The 20362-nt window shown below is 42.9% G+C and overlaps 2 protein-coding genes across 4 annotated transcripts in view; one reads left to right on the forward strand and one right to left on the reverse strand.

Annotated features, from left to right (window-relative positions):
- The window catches only part of LOC1271350 (transcription initiation factor IIB), a 28398-nt gene extending 14467 nt beyond the window's left edge, over positions 1 to 13931 (forward strand). The window contains exon 5 of the mRNA XM_061656777.1: positions 12478 to 13931. The gene's annotated coding sequence lies outside the window, so the exon portion shown is untranslated. The remainder of the gene's footprint in view (positions 1 to 12477) is intronic.
- Positions 1 to 20362, reverse strand: part of LOC1271349 (breast cancer anti-estrogen resistance protein 3 homolog) — a 36491-nt gene that overhangs the window by 13165 nt on the left and 2964 nt on the right. For 2 of the 3 annotated variants that reach the window (XM_061656772.1, XM_061656773.1), the window contains exons 3-5: positions 15423 to 15551; positions 15175 to 15315; positions 12489 to 12621 (exon numbers count right to left, since the gene is read on the reverse strand). In XM_061656772.1, the coding sequence (XP_061512756.1) occupies positions 12489 to 12621; positions 15175 to 15315; positions 15423 to 15551 (403 nt within the window). Of the gene's footprint in view, positions 1 to 9115; positions 9995 to 12488; positions 12622 to 15174; positions 15316 to 15422; positions 15552 to 20362 lie in introns of those variants that run through there. The other variant, XM_061656774.1, reaches the window with a different exon arrangement.

Consider the following 20362-nt stretch of genomic DNA (forward strand, 5'->3'; position numbering starts at 1 on the left):
GCTTGCATCAGACGGAATAAATTATGCCCGACGACAGCGCCAGCCCGACGCTTTCTTCCCACGCCGGCTCGCGTGATAGTTTCCCCGGGTGTTATCAGCCCACGGAAGCGGGGAAAGCGATGGGATGATTTGTTCGGTTCGTCGTCTGTTCAATTTCAATATCACGAATCTCTGCTTTTTTTCTGCGTGTGTGTGTGCGTTGACGAGCAGGGTGGTAGACATATGCCAAGACGGCAATATAGCCATTTGCAAAAAGAAGGGATAAGAGCTGTACCAAAACGGGAGGGAAAGTGTTGAGTTTTATTGATTTTTTTTTTTCTTCTGCTTCCTTGCTTGCTGAGCGTCTCGCAAAGCAGATGGTGCTTCCTTGTGCAGATCGTGTATCGTGGCCGGCAACGTTTACGATGTAGATAGCGATATTATGAAGTATTAAATCACCGACAGGCAGGCGGGCAGGCTGACTGGAGGAGGGGGGGTGGCCAATATTTTACCGAGCGTTCTCACAATGGAATAGTCATCTTGATCTGTGGGATGGCTTATCTTGCTTCTGAGGTTTATAGAGATGCAGATAAAAAGGAGCACCAGCTCAACAAGGTGCTCTTAAGCTGCTGTTTGCAGAAGCGGTAATATTTGCCATAATTTTTAAAATGACCCCCCTAAAGGTATACTAACCGCATGGCAAAAGAGTTGAGAAGGGCCTTATTATGATCCTATTTAGCTTTTATTTTGTTAAGTATAGGATTTTTTTATATTTTATACATAGAAAATTTATGAGAACTTATCATTTAGTAGATTTATGCTACTTCCACTAAATTTACAATAATTTATTGTTTGATTTATATGAAACAAAATTCAACCAAACATTTTACCACACGACATTGAATAAAATCTCCCTTTCACTTCGCGTTCTAAGAAACCGGAAACGGAACACAAAATGGGTCCTAAATTCCCATTGCGCATGCAAGTCGAGTGGTGTACAACGATATCGTTTAATTTTACCACCGCCATCCATCATACCGTGGTGGGGTGATTTATGTACGAAAGAAAGCGTTCACCTGCACTGGTCTATACTGGGGACCCGTGCTATACGCTCTTATGTTGAAGCATTCCCTCGCATTCCTGTTTGCTTTCCGGGTAGCTCTCCGTTTGTAGAAAAACCACTTAAACCCGGGCTGATCAGAAGTGACAGGATGATTCGTGTCGAGTTTGAATCATTCCATCATTCACGCTTCGAGCGGCTTTGGGTGTGGATAGTGAAGATGGTGATGATAAGAACCTGCTACAGGTGATACATTTTTAATCGCCCCTTTCGATTGGTTTGTGATTTAGCATGAATTGGACTTGAATGTGACAGCGCATTGAAATGATTTTATTTAATTCACTCAACTGATAAGCTTTATTTCCTTCAAAATAAGGTAACTTTTCAATTCACATCCCTCCTTTTGCTGGATAACAAACAGCTGGTGCTGCATCACGCGCATCAAAAGGTGAAGAAAAGTCCATTTCAAACACCGTCCGGAAGGATTCCACCCGGAAGGATTACCGAATTTTCTCGCACCACGGATAAAAAATGAACTCTCACCATGATACGGACTCTCTCACCTGCTGCAGCCTGGGAAAAAGGGGTAAAGATAAAGGTGTTTTTTCGTGTAGTTTTTTGTTATTGCAATCTACACCACAACCGAGCTATCATCCACCGAGCAGACGATGACGAATGAAAACCATCAGTGGTGTGAAAGTTGCTTCATTCTCTCGTTACGATGCCTTGCAGCAGACGAGGCTTTCTCCCAGAGGTATTCAGGACGCTACAACCCTCGGCGCCACACTCCACGCCGATGATTGAAAGCGTGGAAAAATCTTCTAGTGCTTACAATGAATTTTCATTAATTATTTATCGCCCAACGGACACGGCCAGACGACGTTCGGTTGCCAGTAAGATAAGACAAACGTGCCACGACTTGAAACTGTATTACCTTTGACAGGCTGTGTATTAGTGTGTGCTATTTAACATTCGTTCGGTGGTGTGGAACTGTTGAGCCGGTCATTGCACTGAAGGACCGATGGAATTAGAATAATTTACCAGACAGACATTTGGTATGCCTTTGGGGAATTGATAATCGGAAAAGTTTCTACATTGAAATGGGTTCTAACGTGGCTGTAGATAAAATATTTGGAAGCAGTTTAAAGCAAACCATGAATATTATAAACCCGAATCTATTCGATGTGTGGTTGCCTGTGAGAAGCTTTAGTAATTATGAAAATTTCAAGCAGCTCACATTGATTTAAGTTCATAAATCACTTAACCGCACTTAACATGCTATCATATGATTCATTCTATCTCAAAAAAGGCGAAAGGGTGAAAGGTTCTTAACCTATTTTGATCATCTTTCTAACGACCCCATCTAAATCGCTTAAAACCAATAATATTTTGAACTGTAAACACTCCTCTAAACCTCTAAAAGCGTCCAGTTACTCTAATCCTCTTGCGTAATGCCTTTCGCATCTTGATAATTTATTTCCACCGATAGTTATTATCCCGCTCAGTTTACCATAACCGTTTTAAGGTGAAATTTTCATTCACCCCTGCGCAACCGTAGGGGTAAATTTGTTCCATCCCCCGGGTGTCTAGTCGAGCCCGAGTGGGTGCCTGACGGTTGTAATTAATTCTCCCAAACCACAGCCACACAAATCCACCCACTTGGACAGGATCACCGCGACCATTCAGCTGCTAGTCGGGTGACTCATAAAAAGTGGCCATAAAAATTAAGCAACTAAGCTACCCCGCTCGCTCCCGTCGACCGCTATTTCGTCCATCAAATTATGAACCCTGTGGGTGGTGTTGAATAGAACTATCGTTCTTTTTTTGGTTGGATTTTTTGTAACCCAGCATAATAACCCCCATCTTTTCATTGCGGGATGAGCGACCGAGCAGTTTGGAGCAAATTAGTCGAAGCTTCCTGCACCCCAAGAAGGAGTCTTGCTGAGACGATCAAATTAGTTTTCTTTTTCGGTGAAAATAAAATCCTACTGGACTGGAAGTTCATCCTGAAGGCTCTAACGATGGGAAAAAAGTTTTGGACCTTTCTCAGCGACCAGCCTTGCTAAAATAATCAAACAAACAAGGCTCACCCAAATTGAGAACTTTGGAATAAAAAATAACGGAAATTCAGATCATTTTTAGGTACAGTGGAGCGCCATTTATCCGGGTACCTTTTATCCGGATTTCCGTTTATCCGTGCTGTTGAGAAATGACAGCTCAATACAAAGGTGATATTGCGTTATAAGGAGGATATTTGAAAAAGCGGTTATAATAGCAAATTGTCATAACAAAAAACACTATAATTCATGGCAAATTTCAAATATTCTCATTGGAAAAACATGAAGTTAATAAAAACAGGGTTATTTTTATCAGAAAATAAGAAAATTTTCCAAAACCTTATCAGGGAATTGGTGATAAAATATATCATTAGGCTCATTATCCGTGTTATTCGCTTATCCGGGCGAGGTCAAGTCCCGTGAAGCCCGGATAAACGGCGCTCCGCTGTATTTTGCTTTCAAATCGCCTAAATGTATGCAATGTGTACACCAAAGAAAGCTTGCTAAGGAGCTGTTATCAGATTTTCTCTAAAGTTTTATCCAGACTGTCACCTGGGCCGTACATTTATCAACTCACCATCTCATTTGTGAGTCTTCTTCCCGCAGCCACAACTTTCTGTCCATTCCGCGGGACTTTTTTAAGCGCCGACAGGCTTAAGCGAAAAACTGCTGGCAGCATTGGATTTTTATCCCCGTTTTCGATCCATTTTCTTTAATATCACTTCCCACTTGCAGCGCTGCAGTCAACAGCACTTGCAACCTTTGCCTGTGCCTGAAACAGACACATTAATGCCCGGCCCGCATAATGATTTGCTTTCGGGTGATGAAGCAAAAGAAAGCACGCAAGTGAAGAAAGGACTAAAAGAAATGAAAGTCGAAGTATCTATGTGTGTGTGGTTAGGATTTGGAAAAGTTTCAGACTGTTTTCAATTTTCTTACTGCCTTGTTGCGAAAAAAAGGGCTGAGGTTTGTGGGTGTTGCTCGCGAGCAAGGGGAGGAAAATTAAATGCCAGCAGGCATCATTTCCTGCCCTGTTCTATGGCTCGTTTTTTTGTGTATTCTCTCGCTCATAGGAACATTTGCTTCCTGCCGGCACTGACTGCATCCGGCGGACACACACAGTGCAAAAAAAAAACCAAGGGGAGATAAATGTACGACTCTGAATTGCTGATATTACACTGATCCATCGTAGTTTTGTTTTGCTTCCGTTTCATTTTCCGCTACAAGGAAGGGTTTATCCCTTCCAGCAACATGATAGATTCATTTCATCTATTCATACATTGCACAAGCTGCGGCGAAGGGCTTTTGTGTGCTGAAGATGAGTTGCTTAAACTGCACGGAGTTTTGGGTGCAGACATTTATTTATTTATTTATTTATTTATTTCATATATAAACCGACGGACCATCGTGTCTAATCGGCAACCTTATAATTAAATTAAGGAGCATATAAATAAACATCTAGTTATAAGCAAACATTACATGTGACGTAGACGCAATTTCTCCTTGAACGTGGAAGTAGACATACTAAAATCGAACAAATCTAACACTTCATTTAACTCGAGGGACATACGTATAATAGGGTGTCCCTGGCTATGGTTGTTGCGGGTACGCGGTACACGGAGATGGAAATTGGATCTAAGAATCCGACAGGGAGCGAACAAATTGATGCTGGCTAGTAATGCCGGGGAATCGATCTCTCCGTTAAGGAGCCGAAATATGAAAAGGCATTGGGCGTTTTTACGTCGAGAGCAGAGTGGTTCAAGTCCGAGAAGCAGACACCGCTGATGGTAGGTGGGCCGAGCGTGGTGGGATTGCCATGGAAGGAGTCGAACCGCGTACCTAGTGAGTCTCCGTTGAATGGCTTCGAGGCGATTGATGTCACCAACGCAAAGCGGGCACCAGATCGGACAGCAGTACTCCAGGCACGACCTTACGATGGCACAGAAGATCGACTTGACGCACATGGGATCGGTAAACTCGCTACAGGTCCGCGTAATTAAACCAAGTAGCTGATTTCCCTTCGCAACAACGCTATCAATGTGAGGGCGAAATGACATCTTCTGATCGAGTAGCACCCCCAGATCACGGATACATGTCGTGCGAGCCAAAGCCGTGTTGAGCATAGTGTATGTAAACGTGATGGGGTGACGGGCTCTGCTGAATGATATACACTGGCATTTATCAGCACACACTTGGAGAGCGTTTCTGCTGCACCAGCTATCCAGATTCTCAAGGATCGTTTGAAGGCGTACACAGTCACTGTCGTTTCTAACTGGAGCGAATATTTTTACATCGTCGGCGTACATTAGGTGTTGGCCTGGCGGTAAAACGAAAGATAGATCATTTATATAGATGAGGAAGAGTAGCGGTCCCAAATTACTCCCTTGAGGCACACCGGAGGAGCTGGTGAAAGAGTGAGAACGATGAGATCCTATACTTATGTAGTACGAACGACCAGTTAAATATGAACGCAGCCAGGTGATGTGCCAGTCGAGGAAACCGAGTTTTTTTAGCTTCGAAAGTAGAATATCATGAGAAATACTATCGAACGCAGCCCTGAAGTCGATATATACTGCATCAACTTGAGTACCACGATCCATGTTGTCGAAGCAGTAGCCAACAAATTCAGCAAGATTTGTGGTGGAAGATCTCCTTGGGAGAAATCCATGCTGACTAGGGCTCATATAGTTTTGAACTGCTGTGAGTAGCGGATTGTATAGAATGAGCTCAAACACCTTTGCACAAGCGCATAGGGATACAATGCCACGATAATTACTAGCATGAAGTCGACTGCCTTTTTTATGGATAGGAATCATTCGCGCGTGTTTCCAGGACTCAGGATACGTGCCACGCATAAGGGAATCATTAAATATTTTGGCAAGAATGGGTGCGAGTGATTGACGGCAGTGCTTCAATATGTATGCGGGAATATTGTCAGGTCCAGATGATGTAGATGGTTTTATATCGTTGAGTGTGCGCGCAATTAATGCTTCGTCAATTGTGGGTATAATAAAATCGATAGCATCCGATGGAGTATTGCGGGTGGCCTCTGCTAGTGTGTTAGGATTGTGAACAGGAAGGGTGAATGCATCAGCGAAACGATTGGCGAGAGTGTTGCAAATATCGGATGTATCGATACTAGTTTGGCCATTGTAGCTCATTGACGGAGGGATACTTCTTATATTGCGCCGTTTGTTCCAGAAGCTCCAGAACCGTGTCGGCTTAGAAAATAGCTGCCTTTCAGTACGGCGAATGAAGGAGCGGTAGAGCACACGATTATGTCGACGATAATTGTTCAGTGCATCGAAAAAAATTCTCCTATGCAGCGATGATCTCGATCTACTGTAATCCGCGTAGGCTTTTGATTTTATTTTTTTCAACCGTCTTAAAGATGCATTAGACCAATCGGGGCCAGGCTTTCGTTGAGCAACAGGAACGCAGGAATTAATCGCTGAGCGCATAAAAACACTAAAGCAATCGGTGGCTTCGTCGATAGTGGAAAAGTTGGAGCAGTCAAAATTACGGTCAAACGACACAATAAGGGCATTCATACGTTCCACATTCGTTTTGAAGAAATTTCTATTGACTATACTGCGAGTGTGACTGTTGGTGGTGTGGGATAGTTGTACGGGATAATAAATCATCATATCCAATGAAGGATGATGAAAGTCCTCACTGAGAAGTGGAATACTACAGTGTGTTACGTATGGGAGGAAGTTCTCTAGAGCCGAAGTACCATTCACAGAGTGCAGAGGTGTGATTGAGTCGCACAAAATATTGGTTGCGGCAAGGTTTGCGAAGACCAGATCCAATTGACGCCCAGATTGATTTGCAATACCACTCCATTTATTGGCGTACCAATACCACTCCACAATACCATTTAATGGCGTTTTAAAGCCATGCTCTCCCACAAGTGCAACAAATACGTCGAGAATGTATTAATTAACATACGTACAGCTACCAACAAAAGTGCAAACGTAAACCCCTCGCTGCTCGATAACCTTGGTGGCTGCCGTAACGCAATTATAATGCAACATTCAGACACCGCTCTCGCACGGACCGGCGACCGTATCGATCCTGCTGCCCGACTGTTCCAATGATTTTGTGGCAGGATAGGTGACGCCAGCCATTGGTCCTGCCGGGAATGAATCATGCTTCCAAACATCATCATCATCCCTCGCCGATGCACGAGTACAGCTGCAACGAACCGTCTGCCAAGGGAATCTTTCGACACCCTAACACTCCTACAAACTCCCTCGTAGATACACGTAAGGGCGTATAAATGTGTTAGTGCGTGTCCTTCCAGGAGTAGGAGTGCAGACCACTGTGGCGCGGAAAAGCGATGGAGATGTTCCGCAGCTGAAGTGAAATCCAACCACGGGGTAATGAAATCAATTAGCACCTTTGTTTACATCATTTTCCTCTTTTGGCCATCCCTGTTTAAGCTGTACTGCTGTGTGTGTGTGTGGGGGGGGGGGGGAGCATTTGGTAACATTTTCATTTCATTACCAACTGACGGTGACTTGTGGATGCAATTATACCGATCACATTTAAATGGATGGCGAGGTAAATGGGTTTTGGGTAATGAATTTGTGTATGTTATTGTATTTCCACCACAATGGAACTATGGGAAGGTAGTTGGTAGTTGGTAATACAATTTAAAATAGATTTTTATTGCAACAATTTAGAGCTTAAAATGGGTAAAATTCTTGCCAACACTCATTAAGCGCCTAAAGTTAGGCAAAATGCTGTTTTTTATCATTTTGCCATTTTAAACTAAAAATAATGTTTAATAACTATCACAATTACAAAATAAAGATTTGAAAAGGTGATAAAAGCAAATACCTTCTCTTCCTTTATGTTATAATATGATTTTCGTTTGATAAGTAATAAATACAGTACAGGTACAATACTGAATGTCAATTGTAATGCCCCATAACCAACATAACCTTTCGGTGGGACATTTTCACAAAACCCTCACGTATTTACAACACCTCATTAGCAGCTTATCGAGCGGTGAAGCACCCTTTACACTAATTAACCTTTTGGTCTTGCTCTTTCACTCCTGAACCTGTGCGCCACCGATCCCGAACACCCGATCGGTCGCACTCGTAAAGCTACAGGCCGCCATTAACATTCAATCGCATTTTGCTCGCAAATCCGTAAAGGACAATCGACCAAAAGGACAGGTAGCATTTTTCGCAGTGCAATAATGAACTCGCCGCTCGCTCCTTAATGACACCCAAAATAGCATTCACTTGCTGTGTGTAGGTCAAGCGCCTGGAGCGGGCGAAGAAACGAGATCGAATAAAAATAAATAAACCCACGCCAATATTAAAAGCCAAGCCTTATGTTGCCTCAGCCGCCAGCCCACCGAGCACCTCACCATGCCTGCAGAGCACCATTACCGCCAGCCTGAAGGCACACAAACCACTCCACCTGCACCGGGGACACTCCGGCAGGTGCATGGGTTCTGAATGGAAAACAATCCTGCCGACCCGAAACTTCAGGGAGACGCGTCGTTTGCTCTCTTTTTGTGACCGCCTTTCCAACAAAAAAACGCCCCACTCGTTTGGCCTCTCTTTTTGGTTTTATGTATTTTGTTTCAAAATCAACGAATTTGTCCAACATTTTGGCGTTTCCATTGAAAAGCGTGGTCTCTCTCCTCTCTCTCGCAGAACACTCTCTCGAGTTCCATGTGCATTTTGTATATTTTCTTGCGCTCCCCCATTCAATGAGCGGGTGTGTTCTTTAATCTCATCCTAACCCGCCTTCATTCATGAGACTGCAAAAACAAAGCATAACAACATCATGAAACATTAAATACACACAATTAGGCTGCTTGAGCCTAACGATAAGACCTCGTCGGGTGGCTGCTTATCAGAGTTTAGCCCATTTTCAAGAGATTCCTTTTTTAGTATCGGAAGTATCTCGCGCTCCCTCTCTCTCTCTCTCTCTATCTCTCTCTATCTCTCTCTCCTTCTCGTACACATACAAAGCGACAGTGACAGACACTCACAACTGGAGGCTCGATTTTCCTCAGGACACTCAGCAGTGGCCGAGCATGACGTCGCGCTGTCTCCGGGAAGGGTGTATCCTTTTCAGCTCTAGCACTTCACAGCACTGGCTGCTGCCGTTTTTCCTCGGATTTTGTGTGTGCCTCTATTTTCTTCTTCTTGTTCTGCTCCTTCCTTCACTCCACTCGATGAAGCTGGATTGCTTAACGTGCCGATTTCTTTATCCGTGCGACGAGTAGAGATGGGTTTGGTCGGAAATAGGCTTTCAAAAAGACACTTTTCACACAATTTTAGCAAACCTTTTTCAACACACGCGTACACAACATTTACGCGATTTGCTTTCTGTTTCAACGCACAAACACAAAAGACGCACACTTAAACACACCCTTTTCTTTTGAGCAGTGGGGAAGAGGCTTATGAGCGGAAAATAGGATCAACGGTAGCCTGCCACAATTGATTCACACTTTTATCACTCTTTTCCACCGTTCACACTGTGAAGCGCTGTGGAGCTGTTTCCTTTGTACACCATTCAATCCAATTCTCGCCTCGCGTAACACTACAAAGGTGTACGAATGCACTGCATCACTAGCCCAGCACCCCGGCACTCGCATCACATGACATGGGCGTATGGAAAGGAAGGAAAAACACAAACTTTTCACCCAAAACCGAGCAAAACGCCTGGACCTAATTTCTAATCTAGCCAACCGAAAACTCCCGTATCAATCACACACACACGTACAAGCTAAGCCTGCTTATGGGAAGGGTGGCTGAAGGTGGAGAGAGAGACAGAAGCGGAACAAATAAAACACAACGCCCCGATGCGGTTCGATCATCCGAACGCTCTAAAATACGGTACTGGACTGAAACTTCTGCAGACCTTCACTTTTCCACGCGCACACACAGGGTTGGGATACAGTTGGGAAAATGAGCACAAAGCACTCAGAGCGCGGGAATCTTTTTAGAGAGACAGAACGCCCGCGAGAGAGAGCGAGAATGGTCGTCACAGGGATGGCAAGGATATGTTTGCCAAAAAGTTAACTTTAAACGATCCTGTTCTATCAATCTGGATATGGAATGGGTAGGGTTACCGAGTGTTTGTAGCACAATATTTGTTGATAATACTCTGATATGATTGAGATGGAATAGTTATTGTTTTAGTATTTTTACTTCATGGTTTTGTTTCATTGGTTTTATCTGTTTTCCAATTTTTATTCGTTGCGTTTTTTTTACCTTTTAGAAAGTATTTACTTATTTTGTATTTGTTTATTTATGTTTATGTTCTCTATTAAGTTTATTTCTTTAGTATTTTCTTGTACTTAATTTTTCATTTATTGTTTCGTGAGTTTATCGTTTTATTTCATGTGAAAATTAAGACGAAAAATGTAGTATTTTTTAGCTATTATTATTTTTTGTTTCATTTGTTTGTTTAATTGTGTCAAGTATTCAGAAATTTCTTAATTTTCTTCTTAATTTGTTGTTTTCTTTATTTTCTTATTTTTTTAAATCATTTGTTATTTTTTAGATGTTTTTGTTCTATTTTGGTGCCTTATGTGTTCGCTTTACATGTCATGTGTGATTATTAAGATGTGTTTTAGTTTTTATTTAATTTATCCTTTTCGTTGTATGATTTTATGCCTTTTTAAACGTCTATATTTGTACGCTCATAATGAAAATACTGTAAATGAATCAAGAAACCCAACAGTCTGAAGCAAACAACTACCATTGATGGAACCAGGGAGGGGTTGAAAACAATAGCCCGTGAGTGTCCCGGGCCCCGTTGCCAAGGAAATCCTCGGCACGCAAGGTGTGCTGCACGAAGCAGGGTCGGCCGCCGTGTGCGCTGAGTGCTCGAGCGTGATTGCAGTGTTGCGTAGCGATTGATAAGAGTCCTTTTTCTCTGGGAGCATGTGATACTGATGAAAAGGAACAGCAACAGCAATGGCAGCAATAATGACGGTAGTAGTAGTAGTAGTACTACTACTACCACCACAACCACTCCACAATGACTCGTTGGAGTGTGTGCGTGTGCATCTTTCACGTACCGGCACGTCGCAGTGGAAGAAGGCAAAAAAGGTTCTACTATTGCGAGGCGAGGATTCATTCATCTCCCAAAAAATCGTATCCGGAGTGCGTAAAGAGCGCCGAGAGATTGCAGCATTCATGGTTCTGGCTAGGTGTGCTATCTCGTAATGAAATGAGAAGCACACAGCACAAAATACACACAGCACAGGTTGTGTGATGTTAAAGGATGCCACTGCTCACGACTGTGGCTGTGAAAGGAGAATGTGCCCAAACAAAAACGCTCCCCCTTCTTTTACAGCAGCAGGACACGTTTTTCCTGCCGCGTACTACGCAACGAAACCGCCACACCACACACCGGAACAGTTGGAATCATGATTTATGTGCTTCCCTTTTTATTTCCCTTCCCCTCACTCGGCTTCGATCGACTGGGGTGGGTTCACTGTTTGTAAGTAGCGTTTCCCTTCGTCCGCTTCCATTTACTTGTGCGAAACCTGGTGAAGATTTTATTCAACCTCCGCCGTGAAGTGTGCGAGTGAGGGTTGCACAGGGGAGAGAGAGAAAAAAAGGGAATCCAAATTCGTGTGTAGTGCTTGCGTTTGCCATTACCATTGTTAATTACGGGGCAGTGGATGGGATGGGCCGGTAGTGCCAAGGGTAATGCAAGCAAAACATTAAACATTCAACCAGTCATAATAAAGATGATTTGGTTGACATAATTATACAAAAATGATAGAAATTATTCAAGAGAAGTAATTTAAGGGAATAAATTTGTCAAGCGAGAATAAAAACAATAACAAAAGAATATAAAATTGGGATTTGCCTCTTGGAGAAGGACAAAAAAGTCCTTCTGCATTGCAACCGGCATAAAAATGAGCTCAAGCAACGAAATCAGTTTTATGTTTGAATGTTGCGGAGCACCAAACACGTGGAGCGCATGCGCTTCATTTTCCCTTCAGAAACGGAATGTTTTGAATAGTTTGATGTTATGAGAAGTAAGAGAACTATTTGCTTTATTTAATAATAAATTAGATAAAAAAGCTCTTATTAGGTTAAGTAAAACACATCTTTATAAAAAATTAATCCACTTCAGAATTCAAAAATCAAGTCAAAATTCCGAAATGCGCAATCAACGCTAGTGCCATCTAGCGGATAGCAAAACAACTAGTTTTATAGGCAGTTGGTTCTTGTCTGGGATTTTATAGCAAAAAAGGAATAATTTGAAACGGAAAAATATCCCATTTTACAAACACCTCATAAAATTCTGCATTTTTTCTTCGATTCTTATTCTAAACTTTTCTTCACACTAATAGATTTTTGTCATTAACTATTTTTCAACTTTCAGTGTCTACTCACATGCTATCCTGCTCCGTGGCAGTGCTGGCCGTTTTGGCACTGCGCGCCCCATCCACCGCCACGCTGTGCCGCAGCTGGGCCCTTCTCTGCTGATCGTCCGCTCCATTCCGCTGCGCCGACTTCACGTGCGATTCTGTGGAAGCAAGTGTAAGTAAGCGTAAACAAAAACAAACCAAATCAGCACACTTCTTGGCTTGCACACAGCGAAAAGCGAAACCGTTTGCGCCTCGTCAAATACTGGAACGCTGAACTAGAAGCAAGGTGGCGAAACGTACGCGAAACAGGAACGCAACAGAACGCCCGCAAAACACACTGCTGCTGACGGCGCAAACTTTTGCGCATGATAATCAACGAAGGGGAGAAGGGCCGCTTTGCCACAAAGAGGGAATTTAAATTCGAAAAACAAGGGAATAGTTTTAAAAGACAAAAAACGCGACCAAACCTGTATCGACGTGCGGTGATGACTGAGTAGATTTGTAAACGGTTTGTTTGCTGCTGGGAGAGGGGCCGTTAGACAGTTAGCTGCTAAACAGTTGATACAGCTGTGACAAAAGTATCGCCTCGTTGGGATGTGTTCTACAGCGTACAGCGTTTTGCAGAACACAATTTCATACTTGCTGGAGCATTAAAATCATTAAATTGAACGACCTTGGACTTCAATTAGACTGAGTCCTCTTTCTACTCTTGGACTCTTGTTTAGTCTTTCTACTCTTAGAGTTTTGACATTTTTACATCTATCTTCCATAGTGTCTTTTAAATGCCATAAAAACATTAGAAGAAAACTCCGTTTGAGCGCCCATCAACGATTAATGCCTCACACTGTTCTCAAATGTCATTTAGATCTTTTCAAACAAAAACCCCTGACTAAGCAAAAAGGAACTCAGCATTAGTTACACCGACTCCGGGGTGAATATTAACGCTTTATCTTTCAACACACAAACACATACGGCTTCACAGCATCCGTGATGATCGGTGATTTGCTGGTCCAACCGCTGGACCACACTTTTGCACCTCGTTATCGCGACAGGGACGTTATTTATGCATGGTTGAGCCGCGCATTCCATCAACGGTGATAAATTATCGCACACCGAAACACACCGGACGACCGGACAACATCTTATCTTGCATGAGAAGTAGGGGAAAGCGGGGCAAAATGGGTATGTGGGGCAAAATGGGCACCCTCTATTTAAGCATTATTTGACTACAAAGCTACTTTCCAATGCTCAAAATGTATTCATTAGAGTGTTTTATGAACACCATGTAAGTTTCATAACCCTAACACAACAAATAACCAAGAAAAGTGCAAAATAAGGTTTAGTAGCATATTGATGTAATTTTTGTCACTTCGAAAATAAGCTTAACCCAGTGTCACAGGGATGCGTTGAAGTTTTACATTATATATTATTAAAGATATGATATTTCTATACAATTTGTCTGAAGAAAGCAAGGCGATCGAATGCGTATTTTTACTAATATAACATAAAATACAAAAATGCTTCACGTGGGGCAAAATGGGCAGTTACGCTTGGGGCAAAATGGGCAGATACTTTTGACAAATGGCGTTTGGTGAGGCTATGGTGTTGTATTTGTCGCCTCAATAATGATAACAGACACAGCTTCAAAAGAATCGATTTTGTAGATTTAAACGTGTAAAAACTGTTTTAATTTTGATAACATATTTTTGGAAGAATTTTAAGGGCTTTCCTGACCAGCAAAACAAAAGATAGAACGAAAATACAATTCACGAAACGGTGCGCAAAAGCATAGACCATTACCTAAGCGCAGTTGTTGTGGCCCATTTTACCCCAGTGTTTTGACGTTTCACAGTTTGTTTACATATGCCCATTTTGCCCCAGGGCTATGCCCATTTTACCCCGCGTGTCAAAATAGCTTCTCGTAAAACATCAACTTTTATTTTACACTGTTTTCATGATTTTAAGTTGTTTTCATTCTATGTGGCAATTTTAATCCATAGATAAATAGTGGAGGCATACAATAATGCATGAATAATTGTGTTTTGTGGCATATTCAATGGAATATTCAGTAAACTGCTTAACATGCCCATTTTGCCCCGCTTTCCCCTATGTCTGTGTGTGTGTGTCTTACAGCTTGTTTTTGCCGATTTTTCTGCCTTCCTTTGCCATCGCCATCGCACATTGGAGCTCATCTTGCACTCGAGTTTAAACAGATTAATTACCCGTGCTAAAGTTCCCTGGCCCCGTTCCAGAAATGGAATCAAATCAAAACAAATGCAAAGCACAACGCAGTGTAAGTGTATTGCACTCGGAAAAGGAGCAAACAAATTGGCTTTGAACCCCAAAAAAGATCGTTGTTACACGCCTCATTCCGGTACCCGTTGTGATGCCGGTCGAAAGATTGCACTGTAATCTAGTTTCGGAAATCTGTAATCCAACTTCAATTTCCAGTGAAAATAGCCCGGTTGCTTTTCCCAGGGCCTTCGTTATCACAAGCACGTGCTTGCGTACGCAGAGCACGTAGCATCGTTAAATTATCGTACTTTATCGCGTCTTTATGCGCGGCTTCACTTTCGAGGCAACCTCCAAGAAAGACGTCTCAATTTCGCATCTTTTTCTAACCAGAAAAAAAACAACAACGACGAACGTTTGACCATCAAGAAGGGAACCGCAAAACTTCAAGTTACACCACTTCATCAGAGACGACCTACCTTGCACTAGCTTCTCCCGCAGCGCCACCAAACTGCTGACGATTCGGGCCCGGTGCGCGTTGTTCCGTATGCCGAGCTTCTTGATGTCCGACTCGCTAAGAAACAGCAGCTCCTCCACGCCATTAAACAAACGGAATTTATCTGTCCGGCAACCAAAACCGTACGAGGGTGAAAAGAAGGGGGAAACATTTATTAACTTTACAAATACAGTCGGGTAGATTTGACCCTAGCGTTACTTGGCCACTTACCACCGTACTCGGCCAGATCGAGCCGCTGCAACCATTCGCCGAGTTCCATGTGCGGCAGCGAGGTGATAACCAGGGCGGCATGCTTCTTCCGGCGGCTGGCCGTGCCGAACTTGTAGCTCCAGGAAATGCCTTCGAAAGCGGACAGCACACTTTGTGAGCGGAACAGTGACATTTTCGGTAACGGTGTTAGTGTTCTTTTGCGCTTTTTTGGGGGGATACGACAAGATTCCGACACTTCCCAATCGAAAGAATTCACCCACTAAACACGGGACACGATCACGCACAAACACGATAGCGGGCACATGTGCTACAATCGCAACACAATGGGGCAATTGTGTGCCAAGAGAGAGAGAGAGTGAAGAGCTGTTGCTTAGGCCACCTTTTTGGTGGCTTATTTATCTCTTGTTAATGACTATGCACTTTGTTCTACTAAGTTAATACTTCACAATAGAACTAACACACATTAAGGCACAATGTTTAAATTTATAGCCCACAACTTTGAATTATATAAAAATTTTCATTCCATCACTATTTCAAACAGGCTCACTTCTTCTAGCTCACATTTTCACAGAGCAACAAATTCTCCAATTGCGTCACTCAAACAATTCAAAAACATTCTTTAACACTTTTCAGACTGGCCAATCTCTTGCAGTAAATTTGCATACTCCTCCTTTTGCATCACATCAACAGCATGACAGGTTTGCAACTTCCACTTCATCCACCGAACACCGAAAGCCAATGGTCCACGTCGCGGTCTATCACTCCGGCACACCCGCCGTACTCGAATGTCGACTTGCAACTGAAGGAACGCACCGTCTTCGCGCAACGCGCGTTCGCGTATACGCTCAATTAAAAGCGCTCCGCAAAGGCAGGAACACGAAGCTGCTACACACGCATCGCTCAGCTGACTGCGCCCATACAAACAAGACGCAGCTGCGCGCGTACAGCACGCGCTCGCACCATTCCTCAACGGTGGTCCTGAAAGCTGGTCAGTGAGAAGTGAAGAGACACCCCCAGAGGTTTGTCTTACGTTTGCAAAACAGCGTGTCGGCACAGTTGCCTTTAATTTGTTGCCTATACATATTCCTTACGGCAGCGCTTTAAGTGAGAGCTTTTTTCGCCCCTGACTGCTGTGCCTTGCTTGTGCGAAAAACAGTCAGAAAGCCCTTGGCCAGCAAGTCGCACACTGTGTGTCTGTGTGTGCGTGGGAATTGACGTTATCAATCAATCAATCGTTTATGCTCACTTTGCTGGACAACATCGAAGAGCGAAGAGCCCGACCGCGGAGTGTGTGTAGTCGAGGCATTATCGCGGCATACGCAAAAGTGGGCAGTAGTTTCAAATGGGAAAATTTACATATTTTACATATTTCTCGCCGGTACTCATTAGGCTGGCCGGGATCGGTGTGCCGGGTAGGACGGCTTTTTGGGTCGGTTCACATCTTAAAGCATACGGTGGATTTACATATTCCATTAAATTAAGGTTGTTTTTTCAGTGCGGCTTTCCAAAAAACAATATAAATTGTGTAGCATTATAAAAAAATATTACTTTTATATAAATATGTTTAATAAAAAGTGGTCGATTTGATAAAGTTCATTCACTGCAAATGTAGGAAGTTTTTAGACGGAGCACGCATTCCCTATCGCTGTTTATTGCTTTTTAACAGCTTAATACCGCAGCAACTCGGTGGTCTAATCGATTACTCCAAACTCCTAACTGACCCGACGTTTTTCAATTCCCGTTTGGATCCGAGCTCCTTTATCCCAAGAACTAAACAATGTAGGCCACACATAGTGTTGATAAGGTTGTTTGTATGAGGCTTTATATACAGACAACTAATTGCCAAAAGATGTTTACAGAGAAACTGCACAAAACACAAGTTGTACAAAAAAAACCTTTCAACGTTGGTTCAAAAATTTAGACAGACAAACATAAATTTCCCTCCGTGTCAATTTCGTTAACCATTTCCGTTGCGACACGCGGAGAAGGGGGGACGCGCCCAATAAACCTTGCGAATGATTATGCCTTCTCTTCTTCAACCAGTGCCGCAGACATTCGGACATCCTGAGAGATAAACATTCGGGCAGATATAACCATTAATGCTTCAGCAGCAAGCCCGTGCTGCTGCACAAAGTGGCATTGGGGAGTATGCATTCCCCACCAAAACGGGGCACACAAAATTAAAAGGCAAATTATGATATGGCCGCGTCAATGTGCTAGCAGCCCTCCCAATATGGCTAAACGGATGGAGAAGAAGGAGGCTGGTTTTCATTGCGTGTCCCTCACCCCCTTTTCATCGTGTCCAAAAAGCTCGCCCCGTCAGCTTATTGATGCGAATGATGGTGCAAAAGGAAATGCACCTCAAAAAACTGCGGGACAATAAGCCGAACAACATTGTACAGATACGTCCCAAATGGGTCGCAAATAAGAAGGAAAAGAGAGAGAGAGAGAGAGAAGGGGAATATGTTTGTAAAAAAAGCTTTTCATCCAGTCGCTGCCCCGGTGCATCGAGTGGGCGAAACGATGAATGAATCGAAATTGAATGGGGTAAGCGTGTTGTGTTCCAACCTGTCCTTTTGCTGTTCGAGGCTACACCGGGAGGAAACATAAAGCCGATGACGTGGGGGAGAGCTGTCGAACTCATTCCGATGTAATTCCCTATGAGTTAATATTGTTTGGAAATGAATGATTTGTTGAAGGAAACCCCTACGGAATGCTCCACAGGGAGCTGCAGCAAAGCCGTTTGTGGGAATGTTTTGTTCAATGATACAGGATTTATGCCACAATTTTATAGCGCACCTCTTATCAGTGCGTGTCGTTGATAAGAGGACGATAAAGCATATGTTCCAACTATCTCCCAACTACCTGTTATAGCGCTACTTGGAGCTAGATGTTCGTTTGCAAGTTACCAGATAGCACGATAATCATGGCTCACCGGCTAATCGATAGACCTTGATTTGATACTGAATACGAAGCTCGTTTGTGCCCGATAATGCGTGATGGCAGTGATGAACCGATATCACGTAGAAATGATAAAATAACTGTGCCAACTGTGAATTAGCCAGCGGTTTTTTGAGGCTCTAAGCAGGCTAAGAGTAAAATGTATGTAGGGAATGGAATTTGGGTCACAAGTAATTGCATAACTTTAGGCGCTTTTTAGTATTGCTTATAATTCATGCTTATTTTTCCCTTTTTTTGTATTTTCTTCCAAAATGTTACGATTTCCTAAATAATTGGTGGCTTTCAATATGAACAATTTAAGCTTAAAAATCATCTAAAAGCAATAAAACCACAAAAGTAAATCGATAGAGCTTAAATGCGTAGGGATTCGTTGAAGTTTAATTGCACTTGTTTCGTTTCTTAACGTTCTTCTCACCTTTTTATTTCACTCCAATCCAATCAATTCCCACTCCAAACTCACCAACTGCAGGCGTACTAAAAGGTTGCAAACCGGACATTTTATTAGTGCGATGCTCGTAATTGAAATTAAAATGTACGTTAAACATACGCGTTGCTATAAAACGGTGCGCGCTTTTGCACTTCATTGATGGTTGGCGCAGTGGTTGCGGAACGCAAACAAGCGTAAATTAATAAAACGCACACACACGGACAGACACACACACTCTCTTTCTCTCTCCCGCGTAAATTATGTATTCATCGCCGCCAAACCGGGGCCAGAATAGCAAGAACGCGCATTTTGTTCTTTACTAACCACATAAAACATACTCAACACACACACACACACACTAACCCTCTTTCTCTTCTGCATCGTTTGCGGGATCGGTGCATCGCGTGAAAAACAAAACAAAAAAAGGCAGCAAGTGCTCCTTTTCTCTATGCTTTCGCTTTCGATGATAAAATGCGTATCGTCCTGTATACGGCACACTTTTCAAACCCAACGCGTGGCCAACGAAGAACGTGTCGGCACAACGGCACAAATGGGCCATTGGCACCGGCACCAGCGCTCTCGGTGTGGAGCACGATCGATTAATTATTTAAATCATTCAATTGCCCCTTTTTTCTCTGTTTTCTTGTAGCCTCGTATGCCCGCAACAACGTGCATGCACGCAGTTCTTCATTGCACCATGGCATCTAGAAAGCGGTTGTGTGCGTGTGGGTAGTTGCAGTAGTTATTCTTGTACGGGATTGGTCAGTGCTCGGTGCGAAATATGGGCCTGGCTGGCTGGCGACCCGGCTACACTGGATGGCCTGTCAATGATCGCGAGCGTGTGCACATTCCTGGCGTTTGCATACATTCCTTCAGCAAGGACTGCAAATCTGTGCATAGGGGTCTGATGGTGCCTGGTGCATTTCCAGTTTTTTGTTGTATCAATTGCACGGACACACGTTGCATTATTGTGACAGTTTGGCAGTGCAAAATATGGAATTTTATTTAAAAAAAATGAAAAAATGCAAGAATATCACTGCTATGCATAAGCATATACAATTCCGCATTCCTTATTTATGCGGACGCACATTCTAAAGGAGGATTTTTAATTAAATCTCGAGCCCGATTAAAATGCAACACTCTCGTCGCGACAGTTCGTACATTCGCGAGTTCGTTTGTGTGCTGAGCAATATTTTATGTGCTTTAACATCACCGCTCCTAATGAAGCGCAGTTTAATCTAAACTTGTTTTACATTTCATATTAAACCCTTGAGTGACAATGGCAGTTGTACGAGCTATCACACAAGAGATGCCTTTTATTGGCTTTCATTATAAATTAAAATGATTTATTGTCGCTCTAAAATGCTGCTCAAATTGGTAAAAAAAATCTAAAAATTGTATTCCTAGTTTATCTTCAAGGGTTAACAAACACTTCCCACCTATCGTCGATAAGCAAAACCAACTCGCAACATCTCTAACATCGTGTTGTTTGATATCGCGTTCTTGTTTTGCTTTAATCGCTCTCCCTGTCTCTCCTTTATCTCTACTTCGT

Source organism: Anopheles gambiae, chromosome 3 (genome assembly GCF_943734735.2).
Source record: "Anopheles gambiae chromosome 3, idAnoGambNW_F1_1, whole genome shotgun sequence".
NCBI classification, from domain to species: Eukaryota; Metazoa; Arthropoda; class Insecta; order Diptera; family Culicidae; genus Anopheles; species Anopheles gambiae.